The sequence below is a fragment of the Nyctereutes procyonoides genome, unplaced genomic scaffold (assembly GCF_905146905.1).
Source record: "Nyctereutes procyonoides isolate TBG_1078 unplaced genomic scaffold, NYPRO_anot_genome, whole genome shotgun sequence".
Classification (NCBI taxonomy): Eukaryota; Metazoa; Chordata; class Mammalia; order Carnivora; family Canidae; genus Nyctereutes; species Nyctereutes procyonoides.
In genome coordinates, this window is record NW_026575037.1 from 9994633 (window position 1) to 10011967 (window position 17335).

Genomic DNA, 17335 nt, shown 5'->3' on the forward strand with positions numbered 1-17335 from the left:
ATTCCAAGCACTCATTTATCAGGTCAAGAAACTGAAACTGAGAAGTGAAGTGCCTGGGTCATCTGGCTGGGGAGCGACAGTGCCAATACCATCTCTGCCACCAAGTTAAGACAACAAAAATCCAGATGTTGCCAAATACCCCCAGGGGACAAAATCAGTGCATTGAGAACAGCCATAGAGCTCTATCTCCTACACATGCACCAGCCATCAAGAAGCCTTCGGTTGGTCGTGGCCCCATGGCAGATGCCAGAGCTCTGGGCTGGTGGAGGAATTTTCGATAGGTCACATATGGAATGAAGAAGGTGCTACCCTCATTCCCACTAAGCAGTGACCTTAGCCAGCCCCAGAAATGACCAGGAGAAGGGTAATGCAGAAAAAAAGACAGCAAAACAATAATGGTGAAATGGGATGAAACATACCAAAACGGGAAATGGGGGGAGGGTGGGGAGGAAGCGGCAGGAAAGAAGGAAAACGCGAGGAAGAAAGAGGTCAGCTGAGAGAAGGGATTTTAGCATTCCAGTGTTCGTAGGACAGAACGGCCCATTATAAGATTAAGTGGTGTATTTTCATCAGGCATAGTTTTTTTTTAAAAGCCAAGTCAGTCTGAGGGAAAGGGTCAAGAACTTTCTACCAATCCATTGTGAGGCTTTAGGAAAGGACCATTGTCCCCAGATGATGGACCCCCTCCGGGAGCTCTCTGTGAAGCTCTTTGTAAAGGACTCATATGCTTAAAACTGGAAAGCCCTTTAAAACAGCTTATCCTGGAGTTTCACCCACATCGCACTGTTCCTGGTGTACAATGAAGCTGAATAAAATTGTATAATAGGACTTTAAAATAATGAGCGTGATTCTTCACATCCAGGGTACAAACCAATTTCCTTTAACGTGCCACTTCCCAGAAACCTACTTAATCTCAAAACACCCCCTGGGAAACAGAAAAGCTCTGGATATTTTTCAGACTGTTACTCTCCTTGGCGAGTTCAGGTGGCTAGTTGAATGGTAGCTCCAGATTGTAACTCAATCCCAAAATGTGTGGGGAACAATACACTTATTTCTGAATCTGGTCACAGGTGGAGGTTACATTTGACAAGCTGGCCACTCAATTCTCCTTTTGTATATGCTTAAAAGGACTCATGATGAAAGGGGTCTTTTCAAAAAAATTATTATTTCAGTAAGTTTTCACAGACCAACACAATTAACAACAAAACCTCTCTAATCCTATGAGTCTCAAACCTTAAAGTGCATGGGGATCACTCAAGGATCTTAACTGTAATGCAGGTTCTAATCTAGGTCCAGATTCTGCATTTCTAACAAGCTGGTGGGGCCGATGCTACTGGTGGTGCCGATGCTACTGGTCCACGTACCTCACTCTAAGTAAGCAGGCGGCAAGTCTAATCCATCCCCTCACCTCACCTCTGTGATTATACTGTTTCCGTCCTACAGAAACTTTGCAGGGCTGACCGCTATTGCTCTTAGAAGAATTAACCCCCTTCAGGATAGCTTCAGCTCTACAATTCCCCTCAACCTGGTACATATGCCATCATGAAGTGGCTATACCAATTCTGTGTTATTCCCAAAATGTCATACACTGCATTTCCCTGATTTGGTCCTAATGGTCCCCCTGCTTGGATGGCTCTACCACCAAAATCTTCACCCTCCTTCAGAGCCTACCTTAAATGCCAACTCCTCCAAGAAGCCTCCCCAATTCCTCTAAGAATAAAAGTATTTGTTCCACTCACCATTATCTTGCATTTGCCATTCAAATATCTACACTGGTATGTCTGATTTTCTGGAAGGTTATGGTCCATGCAATAAAATAATAAAACTACCTAACTCAGGACTTAAAAAGATACTCAATTTTCTAACCTTCACATCCTTGGCTTCTGAAGAAAGGATCCCATCAGCCAATTCTCTGAAGAGTTAAAATATTCCACAGGATTACCACCCAGACTTCTGGCCCCAAGATGAAAAATTAGTAAGAGTACTTTCGAGCACGCTGGCATATATTCCATCTACTCAAGAACATCACTCCTATAATGGCCTGCACCCCTGCATCATGGATTTTTCTTCAGTGTCTCCTAGATTATTCTCATCAGATTAAACTATCACTCAGTTTTAAGAAACACATATAAAATGAAAAATTTTGCCCCAGATTGTTCTCCAGCCTATTTCTCTTCTTACAGGAAAACTCCTTCAAATTCGTCTTCTCTTAAAAAAAAAAAAAAAGATTTGATTTATTCATTCATGAGAGACATGGAGAGAAGGCAGACATAGGCAGAGGGAGAAGCAGGCTCCCTGGACCCCAGGATCATGACCTGAGCCAAAGGTAGATGCTCAACCACTGAGACACCGAGGTACCCCTGCCCCCAACTCCTGTCTTCTCTTAGCCCATACCTCCATCTACCAAAACTGCACTTGTCAAGGGGACCAAAGACCAACAGGTTGTAAAAGCAGTAGTCTCTTCCAGGTGCCTCTCACTTGATGTATGAGCAGTATTAGACATAGTTGGTCATGTCCCCCCAAAACTCCTTTTTCACTTGTCTTCTAGACACAACTCTTTCTTCTCATTCCCCACTAGCTCCTCTGTTCCAGTCTCCTCTTGCTGGACCTTCTATTTTCCTAATCTAAACAGTGGAAGAAACTAAGGCTCAGTCTTCGGATCTTCCTCTGCTCTATACCCTTTGTTCCCAGTAGGGCACGCCCAGCTCCATGTATATAGTATACCATGTATAAAGTAAGGGTACCCAGATTCATACCTCAGTTCAGACTTCTCCCTGAACTCTAGACTCACCTAATTGTCTCAAAATTAGTTTAAGATGAAATTATTGACACATGCTCCCCACCACACCTGCTCCTCCTCACCAGTCTTTCTTATCTCATAAAAACAAGGTTCTATTCTATCAATTATTCACGCCATGACCCTTGCAGGTATCTGAACCTCCTCTTTTTCTCTCATATGCCCCATCCGCTTCATCAGTTCAACCTGCCAGCAATACCTTCAAGATCTCTGCAGAAGCTCTTCCCACTACAAGTTACTTCTACATTTACTACTACTACTGTCACTACTAATAACACTATCACTGCCACTATTACCACCACCACCACCACCGTCTCCTCCTCCTCCTACTACTTACCACCAGCACTACCACCACCACCACCTACTAATACTACTACCACTACTGCCACCACCACTCCTCTTCCTCCTCCTCCTCAAGTCCATGCTACCAGCATCCCCTGCCTGGATCCTTGTGAGGGTCCTAACCAGGCTCCTTGTTGCTACTCTTGCTCCATCCAACTGCCAGTGTCTATTTTCCATGTAGAGCTAGAGCAAATAATGAAATATAAACCAGGCCATAACACCACTCTCCTCAAAACCTTCTAAAAGCTTCTTATCTTCCCTAGAATATAACATCCTGCCCAAGGCCTTCGAGTCCCCATGTGATCTGGGACCCCCACTGCTTTACACATCCCATCCCCTAGCACTTGTCACTTCATGCACTCTGCTCTAGTCCCACTCAGCTGCCCACTGTTTCTCCAGCCCTGTTCCTGCCTCACAACTTTGTCTTTATTTCCCCTGCTCGGATCTTCAATAAGCCCAGCCTGCACCCCATTCAGAACTCTGTGCCAGTGTCACCAGATCAGAAAGCCCATTCTTGGTACCCTATGTGAATCAAAGTCTCCATCAGGATCTAGGATCTAGCCCCCTTGGCCTACTTCATTCTTTTGTGTGTGTGGATTCTTTGTCTCTGCTCAAATACAAACGTCCTAAGAGCTGAGATTTACTTATTTTGTTCACAGCTGTTTCCTTTAGCATAGGGCCTGGCACATGGTAGGGGCCTGATATATTTTTAGTGGATGAAAAAAGGACCATCACTGGATAGTCAAAAAATAATTCAATGGTAGGAAAAATGACATTAGAAAGGAATTTTTAAAAACTCTTAAGTCACAGTCTTTTAGGATAGTAAGTCTTCGCTAAGAGCTTGTAATGCATAGAAAAGACACACTTACTTCCTGATCACTGTCTTAGACTCCGATGAACTCGGGCTTCCATCTTCTTCACAGTTTGGGCTTGTCAGGTTTCCATACCTTTACAGATAATAACAAACAAAAAAACCCAGTCAGTGGTGGGGGGACGCAACTCTATTCTATCTCAAATGAGATAACAGTTCCACCATTCGGGAGTAATTGAGGAAAGAAATATTTATGAAATAACATAAAAAACTGATATTGTGTGATATTTGCTTAATGGGTATATGTAGAGTTTAGACAAAAAAGTGATTTCACAATGAATCACACAACTTAAAACTTTCTCTTAATATTTGATACTTCTTTGAAATCCTTTAGATGAAATTAGGCTTTTCCTCTTAGCAGGAAGATCTGGTATTACAAGGCTCAAAGATGGTACATCCGTCATGGACTGGAGCACCCAACCCTACACTCCTGCCTCTCTGCTCTATCTACTGAAGTTAACATGGCTCTGCTTGCGTAGCTTTCACACTTGAGCCAAAATAAGCACACAATGACGACTCCATGCTATGTTATGAGTCTGGTCTCCTTGAGGGTAAGTCCTGTTGGAGAAGGGTCGTGGAAGTAATTCTGGACACTCAAGGAATAGCTGAGACAAAGACTGATGAACAGGATTTTCATGCAACGAGGAGAGCAGCTGCGGGGACATGGAGGCTGGCAATTGGGGAAGGCGACACAGGGGGATGATTTTTTAGAAACAATAGGTGTCTACATTTTAAAAATGTGTCTCATTAAAAAACTCAAAATTTACTAAATAATTAATTGGCCCCTAATTACAGTTGGCTGTTCTTCCAACCCCATATGTAAGCAAGCCTATTTCATACAAATACATCGCATTTTGTTTGGTTGCAAGTATACACTTTAAATTCTTGAGGACTCTTTTTATGAACTTATAATGAATGCCCTGACAAATTTTTGCAGTTTTTCTTCCCCTGAATGAAGAATCCAGAGATTCCTTGGTATCTCACAAGCTGGTACTCTGTCCCAAAGTTTTGATCATAGAAATTCTATAATTGGTGGGTTTACATTTTTAAAAGGAACACTTTTGTCTTCTACTAATGGGATTAAAGGCCCCAGTACCCTTATGTTCCTTGTTCCTAGGATTTACAAATCCTTTTAGAAATAAAAGCCCACCATCTGGTTTGACTGAATGCCAGCCCATCTGGTCTCCCTATCACCCTATCCCAGTAGGTTCCAGGCTGCCCCCTGAGGCATCAGCCCCCCCCTCCCATCCACCGGCTCCTCTCCGGAGCTCATCAGCCTTATGGACTTCTTGGCCTCTTAAACCTATTTTCCACGGGCCTCCACCCTCCCTATTCCTTTTCATTCTGCCTGCACCTGTTATTTAGAGGGCTTCCAGAGCCACCCTTTGCTTTTCCGGAGATAAGAACTTAGATTAAGATTTTCAGCCTCATGTGAGTAAGGCAGGGATGGGAAATGAGATTTCTCCTAAACAAACAGATTTTTTGGCTTTCTCCTTGGCCACCATCATAGTGAACCATGTATTCACCTTCACTCACAACAGGCTTTGTGGTTTATGTAAGTAGGAAAGATTAGGGTGAGTGCAGTGAAGAGTGGGGCTCTGGGGGAGTCACTGTACCTTCCACCTATCTGACTAGAGAGATCCATAATCTCTTTTCCTGCCAGCCCCCAGTGACTAAACGTGAGACTTAATCTTTTTGTTTTTGTCATAGTCCATGTTAGTTCATTAATTCTCTCTCTGGTTATCCAGGAAATACTGCACCTTTTATCTTCCAGCTGGAAGCTACAAGAGATGGAAAGGGAAAAATGTGTTCCTGATAATTTTCCTTTTTGAGATGTTCGTACTAAAAATTTCCTGGTCTTCCTCTTCCTTGCCTTCATGTTAGCTCCTCATACTCTGCTGCTCTTTCTCCACATTCTTCAGACTCAGAGCTGAGCTGCTGGTTGTGATGACTTGAGCACCTATCACAGGTCTCCTCTGAGAATGGAATACCACAGGTGCAGTCAGACACTGTGGAAATGGACTAAGCAACTTATGCTGGTGAATGAGGTTCACTCTCATTAATTAACCTGGTACTATCTGTTTGGAACTTCTGCTCAGAAGACCCCAGGGGATATTTCACTCAGCCACTGGAGTGTCTACAAATTCATAATCAGGACCAGAATGACTGCTTGACAATACTTTGGAGACCAGTGAGGACCATCAGGAAGAAGGCAGGGCACATGTGGCAGTATGCACAGTCCAGGTGCTCAGGCTGTCCTCCACCCAATCCACCAAGAAATCATTAGGGCTCTGCCTTTCTGACATATCCTGAATCTTAACACTTCTCATCACTTCCACCCTGGCTCAGACTACCACTACCTTTAGTCTAGATCAATGCAACAGCCACTTAATCAGTCTCCCGCCTTCAGCCCAGCTGGCACAGAGATCCTGAATGATGTAAATCCCACCATGTCACTGCTCAGCTCAGAACCCTCCTCTAGCTCCTGTTTCAATTCCAAAGAAATACCAAAGTCATACCTTCCTCATGCAGCCCTAAAGAACTTGCTCTCATGCCTCTGACCATGTCTCCTATCCCCACTCACTCTCCCTCAGCCTCACTGGCCTCCCTGATGCTCCACCCACATCTGGGCATCCTCCTGGCTCAGAATCAGTGTGCTCCTCTTCCCACCCCTGTGCCACCAGCACCTCCCTCATCTCCTGTGGGTCTCTGCTTAAATGTCGCTTTATCAGTGAGGCTTACCTTGGTCACCCTATGTAAGACCAACATTCATGGCACTGCTTTATTTTCCTCCACAGCCTTTAGCACCTTCTCACATATGGTGTGATTTAGTTACCGTGTTCACTATATTAGAACACAAACTCCATGAGAAAAAGATTTCTCTTTTGCTCACTACTCGTTAGTGCTTCAAATGGTGCTGCGCACCCAGTAGGCATGCTGACGGCTACTTGGTTGGGGGCAAATGAATGGTCTGGTGGGGTTCTCTAAGCAGATATGAAAACAGACTTCTCAACTATTAGGCTTAGATTTGTCACTGCAAGGGCATCATTTTGCTTTCTTGCTTATACACGGATAGGTTATGAGCAAGTTATAGGCTTGCTCATAACCTATCCGTGCCTTCATTCCTAAATGCCTAAGATCATTAAAAAAAAAACAGCTTTAGGATAGCTGAGATTGAATCTAAAACTGAAATGCAAAATAAATAAATAAATAAAGTTTTAAGATCTTAAATCTGAGCTCTTGAAGGTATAAGCAGTATTAAAAGACAAAAAAACACAATGTATATATAGTTTTACAAAGGAGACATTCAGAGTGAGATAAAATTAAAGAGTCTGTAACCCTCTGGAATTTCATGGGGAGGGGATGATTACTTGCCCTCGCACATTTCTAATCATTAAAGAGAATTAACGCCTTATAGAAAAGAAACTAGACTAGCACTGGAATCAAGAACTCTTTAATGTTCAAGCTAGGTCATTTGAGAGTTAGTTTTACTAGATTAAGAGCATTTCTTTGATGTTTCCTGGACCCTCTCATAGCTTCCCATCAAAAACCAAAGTCAAGTTCAATTCATTTACTCCAGGGGAGTAAATAAAAGGGGTGTGTGTGTGTTTAATTAATGGCAGTAGAATAGCTACAGACCAATCTGTCAACAATGTCACCTCCAATTTCTGCAAAGTCTCCCCAGGATTTAAGATCAAAGCTTCAATCTCTTAAGAAGGCTTGCCAATGAGAAACCAGCCTTCTTTAAATGGTAACTCATAAAACTTAAATTAAAATACAAATTGTCAGAATGACTTTTGACATGGTTTTTTCCCTCTATCACAAGGCAAAAGATTTACAGATGCCTCTTAAGCACAGTCTTAAGCCATTATTTACTGAGGCCTAAAAATTACTAGAAAAAGCAAAATAAAACCATAATGTTTAACTGGTTGCTGATATTTAAACAGGAAACAGTTATTTCCAGAGGGGACAGATATTATTGTTAGGAGCCTATCTGGGTAAATGAAATGTTTAATATGTGTCTGAAGGGAGGACAGAAGTATTTGTGGTTCAAAGAAATCCTAAGATAAAGTTGTCCTCAGGGACACTCTCTCTGGTTGGGGGAGACTTTCGAACTTTTACTCCCCAATGGAAAAGGCTCAGTAACACCAGACCAGGATGGGGAAAATCCTGAGAAGCTTTTCAGCCTCCACTTGATTCCACCACGTGACTCAATAACAAGAACAGAAAATAATTACTGAGTGTGTACCACACACCGGGTACTGCGCTAAGCACTTCATATGGATGGTTTCATTTAAATCTCACAATGATCCTATGAGATATTATTATTACTCGTATTTCACAAATGAGAAAATGAGGCTCCAAGAGCTGAGGTAATTTTCCCTTGAAGACACAGCTAATAAACGGAACAGAGATTTGAACCCTGACAGTCAGACTCTAGAACACAGTCTGAGTCGCTATCAGATCATACAAGCTCAAGTTATCTTATTAAATTTGTCTCCAATGCACTAGATTATAACTTCTTTGAGGTCGGAAACCTTATGCTTTTCATTCATTTGCCCAATCTGTCATTTAGTCCTCAACCAAGGAATATTTGTTAAGGTTTACATTCAGGTACTATTCTTGGCATTGGGGATACAGCTGTGAACAAACCAAAGGCCCTGTTTTCATGGAGCGTACATTGAAGTGGGGGGAGGTAAACAATAAAATGATAATTAGTGCATGTATATACCAAGTCAGCGAGTGAAAAGTACAATGGAGAGAAACAAAGCAGATAGGGTTGATCAGACTTGGTAAGAGGGTCCGAGGTAGCTACCTCACACAAGATATTCAGACAAGATGATCAAGAACACCAGTGAATAAGGAGCAATGAAGTAAAGGGGAGAGAATGGGCTGAGGCATGGAGGTGACAGAGACAGATCATCAGATCATGAGGGCCTGAGAGGCCATGGTGAGGACTCTGGATTCATTCTCTCATCTTGCTCACTGCTATATCCCGAGCCAGCAATGAAGCATGTTCTTTGCATACATTTAGTAAACATTTGTTAAATGAATGAACTGATATCATCTCCTGCTGGAAAGAAAGGAAAGGAGTAGGGGAGGAAGGTATGGAGAGAAAGCCACTTACTGGGGATGGATGCAAAACCAGAGAGGAAGAAGGAGAGGGAAGCGAGACCTCACAGGAAGCTGCTGACTCTGGGGCCTCTTGGAGTCTCTGTTCCTCTAATAAACCCCAGCCCATGAACACCCAAGGCGGTTTTCTTTAACTGACCCATGGGAACACAGGTCAGGTAGGAGGAAAATGTTCAGAAGCTGACCTTGACTCAGGAGAATGATACGGGTGAAAAAGCCAGCAGATGTCTGGAACACCAACGAAGCTTTGAAGACTGTGGACTGTATTCACAGATCAGTAAGAGGGTTGTATTTAATCACTCTAAATAATACCCTTCACGGCAGGCACTCTCCACCCAAGTCTGACCTCAGAACTGGGTCATCGCCACCAAGCCTACTTTGGAAAGGTCTTCTTACCAACATGGAGCTTGTTATTTAAGGAGAAGACAAAGGTCAAAGACTCTTTGTTCTCTTGCAAGGTGCCAGCAATACTGAGCACAGAACCCAGCAATGTGCTTTCCACTCATAAGATCTGGTTCTCTAGGCACTTTTACTATGGTTACAAAAAGACCCAGAATGAGCTACTGTCCTCTCCTCTAGGTCTTTGTGTGAAGGGCCTCGCATCTTCGATGCCCTGCAATGCTCCACATTATCTCCATCACAGTCCCAGACAGTCAAGGCAACATTAGCAACAAAGAGTACCTAGTATTTCTGTTGCACTTCACAGTTACAAAATGCCTCACAGTTATAAAATTTTCCTTGAGAATAATACCTTCACTCCTGGCCCCAACCCAAAACTGTCTGAAGAGGAGACCAAAAGGACAAAGAGTTTATAATCCCTGTTCTTCCAGGGAATGAAAATCAAGACATCCCTCTTGCTATAACTTGCTTCCATCCAAATTTAAAATTATTCCTTACGTGTGATGGGTCTCCCACCCTTGCTGTAAGATTTCTTCTTTTTTCCATTCCAAGTCCTTGTCATCCATTTCTCCCTTTTGGTCCATTATCCACCACTACAGCTTGGTGGCTCATCAGTATCTCCTCCTTCCAATTCTAGTGCATAGCAACTGTAAACAATCAGCTGCCAATACATTTTGCTAGCATGCTACCATGGCTGTGGCCACAATGAAGGACAATAGAAGAAATGGGGTGTGTCTGGGGTGGCGAGAGGGCAATGCTCGGACAACCACAGAGTCTGTTAAGGGGATCAAGATTTGCCTTAGGTTTAAAATGAACTAATACATTACTAACAAATCAGTGCAAGCTTGTGGCTCAGTTTTTTTTCCCCAACCACAAAAAGGTGCTACTGCAGAGCTCATCAAGAACCTCAGGAAATACGTTATGTAAAACCTCATATAATGAATATGAAGGTAGGGCTGTGGCATCCCATCATTTTTAGGATCACTCTTCTTCCCTGTGCTATAAAACCTCAATATAGCATCAATTCACATGTCATTCTTAAGGGCTAAGTTCTCTCCTGTGCACACACATACATGTACATGTGCTCACACACATACACACACAGGTAAAAAAAAAGGGGGGGGGGAAATGTGAAATAAGAGAAAAGTGATAAGAAAAACAAAATTAACTAAAAAAAAAAAAGCCCTTTTTAAAGATTCAGACACGTCTTTTAAACCATTAAATTTACTTGAAGGACATCAATGAATTTAAGTTCCAGAACCATAGATATCTGGCCCATAATGATATAAGGTAGAAGCCATGCCCCGCTCCTCTGACTCATAATGGCCACCCACATGTTGTGTCCCATCACCCATACTGGGAAGCCTATGCCTGAAGGGTTCTTTTTTTTAAATCTTTTTTTTTAAATTTTTTTATTTATTTATGATAGTCACACAGAGAGAGAGAGAGACAGAGGCAGAGACATAGGCAGAGGGAGAAGCAGGCTCCATGCACCGGGAGCCTGACGTGGGATTTGATCCTGTGTCTCCAGGATCGTGCCCTGGGCCAAAGGCAGGCGCCAAACCGCTGCGCCACCCAGGGATCCCTGCCTGAAGGGTTCTTAGATGAACTTGCGGAAGTCTGGGAACCCCTAAAACAGTATGCAAATTTGATGATGTGTTTTTTCCCCCCTATATGGCTGATCCATAGTTTTCTAGCGAATTCCTAAAGGGGCTAGTGATCAATCCCTCCCACTAACTGCTAGAAAACGGTCAAGACCACTTCTTTAGATTGTCAAAGCTGAACTGAAAACTGGAATATATTCCAGTTATTCTTCAGGATATATGTACCTTGCCTTTCAGGTTTTTTTGTCAGTTTTATTTTGTGGGTTCCAAACAAATGCACATTTAAAAACAAACAAACAAATGTTGCCGGGCAATTTGGTATTCTTTTCTACAAAATAAGGATAACTATGTCTTCTCTTCCTTTGCCAAGCGAAATTTTTTTAAAAAGGAGAAAGAAAGAAAGAAAGAAAGAAAGAAAGAAAGAAAGAAAGAAAGAAAGAAAGAAGAAAAGCTACTTCATAGAAACATTTTTTTATCTCATGTCAAGAAAAGAAAGTTAGGCTGTTATGACCTGAGGTGAAGTCTTTTGACAGCATCCTTTCAGGGTCTACTTCACAGAACCATTACTACCAGCCCATTAAGCTAGGGTTCTATGGTCACCACATGTTCCCACAGAGAATTCCCACAGTGCTGCTGGGTGAAAGTTGGGTCCATTTGGCAAAAAGAAATAAGGATTTGCCAAAGACAACCAACTGAGGAAGGAAGGGAACTTATTTCCATTTTCCCTCAAGTGATTATGGGTTGAGTGTAATTCTAAAACAGTACCAAATGATTTTTTTCTGGTTAACCTAAAGCAATAGCATAGTCACAGAGAGAAAAGAGTAACAGTGTTTGTCTTGTTGAGGCTAAACCCTGTCTGTTGTTTCCTTCCATGCTTCCCAGGACCAAGTGAGCCATGGCTGACCAGGGCATGAGGTCCCACACAGAACAAAGATGAGGGTGAATGAACACCTGATCTTTAGCTTCCTTGAGTAGCCTATGAGCATTAGATTTTTGGAGTCAATCTCTCTGACAAGGATTCCCTGTTTTTAACAAATTGTGTTTTTAACAACTTCTCCAATAGACCAAAAATTTTATTGGTACTGTATTAGTTTTCGATTTCGGCCACAACAAATTACTACAAATTTGTGGCTTAAGCAACACGAGTTTATTATTTTATAGTTGCATAGGTCAGAAGTCCAACACATGGTATCAGCAGGACTGTGTTCCTTTCAAGAGCCTCTAGGAGATAACCCATTTAATTACCTTTTCTAGCTTCTAGAGGTTGCCCATTTCATTGACTCATTGTCCCCTTCTTCCATCTTCAAAGCCAGCAACATAACATCTCTCTGATCCTGTCCATCCTCACATCTTTTTTTCTGATTCTCTTTTTTGCCTCCACCTTTCACTTTTAAGGACCCTTGTGATTACATTGGACCCACTCAGATAATCTCCTTATTTTAAGATCGGCTAATTAGCAACCTTAATTCTGCTTTGCCTGGAACCCAACATATTCATATTCCATGGATTAATACTGGACATTCTTGGGGTGGGCATTATCCTGTCTGTCATGGTTGATTATGTAAGTTATTATAAATATTATATCTTTTATCATTTCATGAGCTAAACCTGTTTTTCTTCACCTGATAAAGCATGAACCAGCAAGAATATGCTACCTTTCATTAAGGACATGCCTCATAGAAGTTTTCAATGCTCTTTTCAATGTTAGAAGCACTGATAGAAAAAGATGCTCATAGCCCTTGTTATAAACCTCTTCTATCAGCAAATATTTTTATCTTGTAGTCACAGGAAATAAAATATGAGTTCAATTTATCTTTCATCAAATTGCCTTTCTTTTCTAAACCTATAACATCTATGCTATCCAAGGGTTTTCTTGCCTGTGGAGTCATCAACACTCAAACCTAGAGAAATCTATTTAAACTCATCTGATATGACACAAATATTAGAAATGGCTTTTATTTTCTAAGAAATTCTCACCCTAGGAGGATATCCAGTATGTCTGTGTTTTAAGCTGGAAAAGGAAACAAAAGAATGTTAGGATTTCCTGAAAGCTTTCCCACTATATGAACGGGATGAACATCCTGAAGCCAACTGACCAATAAATCTCAACTGTTTCATGGATACTAGGACAAAAGACTCAATAGGTAAACCACTCTATTTGTTTCAACTTAATGTTGCAATGAGTTGGAGAGGGGAGTTACTAAAATAAATGAAGAAAATGGCACAGCATTATTTTGACAAACTTTCCCATGTAAGTGATAGAAGTTAGATATAAATAACTTTCAGAAGAAGCCGAAGCATAATAAAAATCATGTTATCGGTTTAATGGTAACGTTTAATATAAGTGTTATTGCTGTAAGAGACCAGCAACTGGAATTGACTTCTAGTTACCATTGTGAGATGCAATGAGGCCCTAGTCTAAGTAGGTTAGATCTGCTAGTATTTGCTCCCAAGAGCTCTTTGCTCATAACTCTCTGTCCTTGGACCTGAAAGAGCAGAGGGAAGATATTAGAAACTTTGCTTCCCACTAAAAGAGAAAGAAGAGATGGAACCTCATGAGCATTACATATAAGCACAAATCTAAGAATACTGGGCAAGTGGATAGTTCTGTTCCAGAACTAAATTTTAAAATTATTTTAAAATGAAGTTTAACATCTCAAAAAATCTCAAAATGCTTACCCAACTTCTCATGCTAAGAAAGTATCTAAGAGCTGAATGTATCTGTGTTATGAGCTTTTGAAAGAATGTTCATTCACTATGACCACCTCACAGCTACCAGGGGCAAAAAGGATTTTTCTTAATATTGTACATTTGCTTAAGAAAATGAGAAGAAGGGCATCTGGGTGGCTCAGTGGTTGAGCGTCTGCCTTTGGCTCAGTTCGTGATCCCAGGATTCTGGGATCAAGTTCCACATCAGGCTCCCCATAGGGAGCCTGCTTCTCCTTCTCCCTATGTCTCTCTGCCTCTCTCTCTCTCTCTCTCTCTCTGTCTGATGAATAAATAAATAAAATTTTTTTAAAAAAAGAAAAGAAAATGAGAAGAAAATCACAAAGAGGTAGAAAATATTTTCCAAAGACATATATAATAAAGAACTATTATCCAAAATATACAAAAAACTCCTAAAATTCAACATTAAGAAATTGAACATGATTTAAAAATGGCTAAAAAAGAACTTCCAGTTTCCAATCCAATATGTAAGGGGGCTACAAGTAGCCACTCCATCCTAAAAACAAGTGAAAGGCTGACCAAACAGGAAAATGAACTATTCTTAGGTCCATCAGAAAAGGGAGGTGACAGGGCAAACCACAGCTTCTCATAACTGAAGAGACAGGCAGATACAAATAATCACAATTTATCAGAGCAGAAATTCCATGTAAACCAGTGCCAGGATAGGATAACCTGAACTGTAATTAATGAATTGTTGGAGACTCTTTGTGGACGAGACTAAGAGAGAGAAACTACAGGGGACCCAGACAAAGATGTACTGCCACGCTTTTGAGTTTTACCTCCAGGAACTTGACCAAATTCCCACAGTAAATACCAGATAAAAGTCTCCTGGACAGAGGTGCCTGGATTGTTCAGTCAGTTAACCATATGCCTTTGGCTCCAGTCATGATCTCAGGGTCCTGGGATCAAGTCCTGTGTTGGGCTCCCTGCTCAGTGGGGAGTCTGCTTCTCCCCTTGCCTGTTTTCCTTTGCCCCTCCCCTCCACTGTGCTCTCTCTCCCTCTCTCAAGTAAATAAATTAAATCTTTTTTTAAAAAAAGTTTCCTGGTACTTTATCAAGGGAAGGTAAAAAGGAACCATCTTAAAATATACCAGACTTCTCTATTCTTCTCAAGAACACCTGCTCTTAGGACAAACTATTTTACCAGAGCCTAGTCTACCCAGAGGAAGGAAAATGTCCTGCTCTAGCCTCTTCTGGCCTTCCACATAGGGGAAGGGAAATATCCATCTCCCCTAGGACCCCCTAGCCATCCTTTCACTAAAAGAGAGTGGGGAGAAAAAGCAACTAAGAAGCACTGGTGAAGTTCACAGTCCAGGGGCACAGGCTCACCATTAGACTGAAACCTAATCATAGGACTAGAGAAAGCTTCCCTTCTCCTCATATTTCAAGTACATTATGAAAGACCAATTTCATTTTACTGGGTACATCATATCCACCTTTTATCAAAATATTACAAGGCATGCTAAAAGGCAAAAACAAAAAACAAACACATTTTGGAGAGACTGAACAGGCATCAGAACCAGAGTCAGATATAGCAAGAATGGCAGAAAGATTAGGAATTTTTTAAGACTACGATTAACTTGCTAAGGAATTGAAAGGAAAAAGTAGACAATATACATGGATAGATAATATAAGCAGAGAAATGGAAATAAAGAATAAGAGAGAAATGCTAGAAATAAAAAAACATTATAACAGAAATGAATAATGCAAGTGCCTGAGTGGCTCAGTTAGTTAAGCATCTGCCTTCAGCTCAGGTCATGATCCAAGGGTTCTAGGATTGAACCCGGAGTTGGGCTCCCTGCTCAGTGAGAAGCCTGCTTTTCCCTCTCCATGTGCCCTTCACCCTGCTTATGTTCTCTCTCTTTAATAAATAAATAAGTTTTTAAAAAAAGAAATGAAGAATTCCTTTTATGGACCCACTAGTATATGGGCATGGCTGAAGAAAGAATGTCTACATGTAAGAATATGAAAATAGAATCTCCTAAAACAGAAAAGTAAACAAACACACACAAACACACAAAAACAAATTTAAAAATCCCCCCAAAAAGAACGGAATATCAAACTCTATGAGACAATTACAAAGAGTATAACTTACGGATAATGGGAATACAAGAAGAGGAAACAGAAAGAATATTTGAAGGAATAATGAATAAGAATTTCCTCAAATTAAGGTCTGACACAAAACCACAAATTCAGAAGCTCAAAGAACACCAAGAAAGATAAATGCCCAAAATACTACACCTAGGCATACCATGTTCAAACTTCAGAAAGTTTTCAAAGAAAAAAATCTTGAAAAAAATCACAGCAAACAAAACAAAACAAAAACACTTTACCTATAAAGAGTTATATCCAAGTTCTTCTTAGAAGCTGTGCAAGTAAGAAGAGAGTGAAGTGAAATATTTAAGAGGTTGAGACAAAACCCCACCAAACCTAGAATTCTGTACCCTTTAAAACTATCCTTCAAAAGTGAAGGAGAAATAAAGACTTTCTCAAGTGAAAAAAAAAAAATCAAGGGCATATTTAGCCAGTAGATCTGCCTTGCAATAAACATTAAAACAAGTTCCTCAGAGAAAAGAAATATGATATAGGTCAGAAATTCATATCTACAGGGGTGCTCAGGTAGCTCAGTGGGTTAAGTGTCTGCCTTTAGCTCACGTCATGATCCCAGGGTCCTGGGATCAAGTCTCACATTGGGCTTCCTGCCTGAGTCTCCCTCTCTCTGCCTCTGCCTGCCCTCCTTTAATATCTTTAAAAACAGAAATTCATATCTATATAAAACTCACACAAGAATAAACAATTTGAATAGATCTGTATTTATTAAAGAAATTAAATCAATAATCAGTAACCTTCCAAAATAGAAAGCACCAGGTCCAGATGGTATCCTGGTAAATTCTACCAAACATTTAAGGAAGAAACTATACTGATTCTTTAGAAAACCTTCCAGAAGATAGGATCAGAGGTAGTATTTTCTAACTCATTCTATAAGGCAAGTATTAACCTAATACCAAAACCAGACAAAGACAGTATAAAAAAAAAAAAACTACAGACCAATATGTCTCATGGATATAGATGTAAAAATTCTCAAAAAAAAAAGCAAATTGAATCCAACAATATAAACAAAGAATTACACACCATAACCAAGTTGGATTTATTCCAAGCATACAAAACTGGTTCAACATTTGAAAATCAGTTAAGGTAATCCACAATATCAACAGTTAATGAAGAAAAATCACATGATCATATTAATAGATACAGAAAAAGTATATAACAAAATCAAACACTCATTCCTGATAAAATTCTCAACAGACTAGGGATAGGGAAAAATTTCAACTTGATAAATAACATCTACAAAAATCTACAGGTAGTATCATACTTACCAATGAGAAACTCAAAGCTTTCCCACTAACATCAGACATAAGGCAAGATGTCCCCTCTCACCACTGCTTTTAAGCATTGATCTAG

The 17335-nt window shown here is 40.7% G+C and overlaps 1 protein-coding gene across 3 annotated transcripts in view; it reads right to left on the minus strand.

Annotated features, from left to right (window-relative positions):
* RGL1 (ral guanine nucleotide dissociation stimulator like 1) overlaps positions 1-17335 on the minus strand; it is a 256134-nt gene that overhangs the window by 57555 nt on the left and 181244 nt on the right. For all 3 annotated transcript variants that reach the window (XM_055319220.1, XM_055319218.1, XM_055319219.1), the window contains one exon: positions 4009-4086. In XM_055319220.1, the coding sequence (XP_055175195.1) occupies positions 4009-4086 (78 nt within the window). The remainder of the gene's footprint in view (positions 1-4008; positions 4087-17335) is intronic.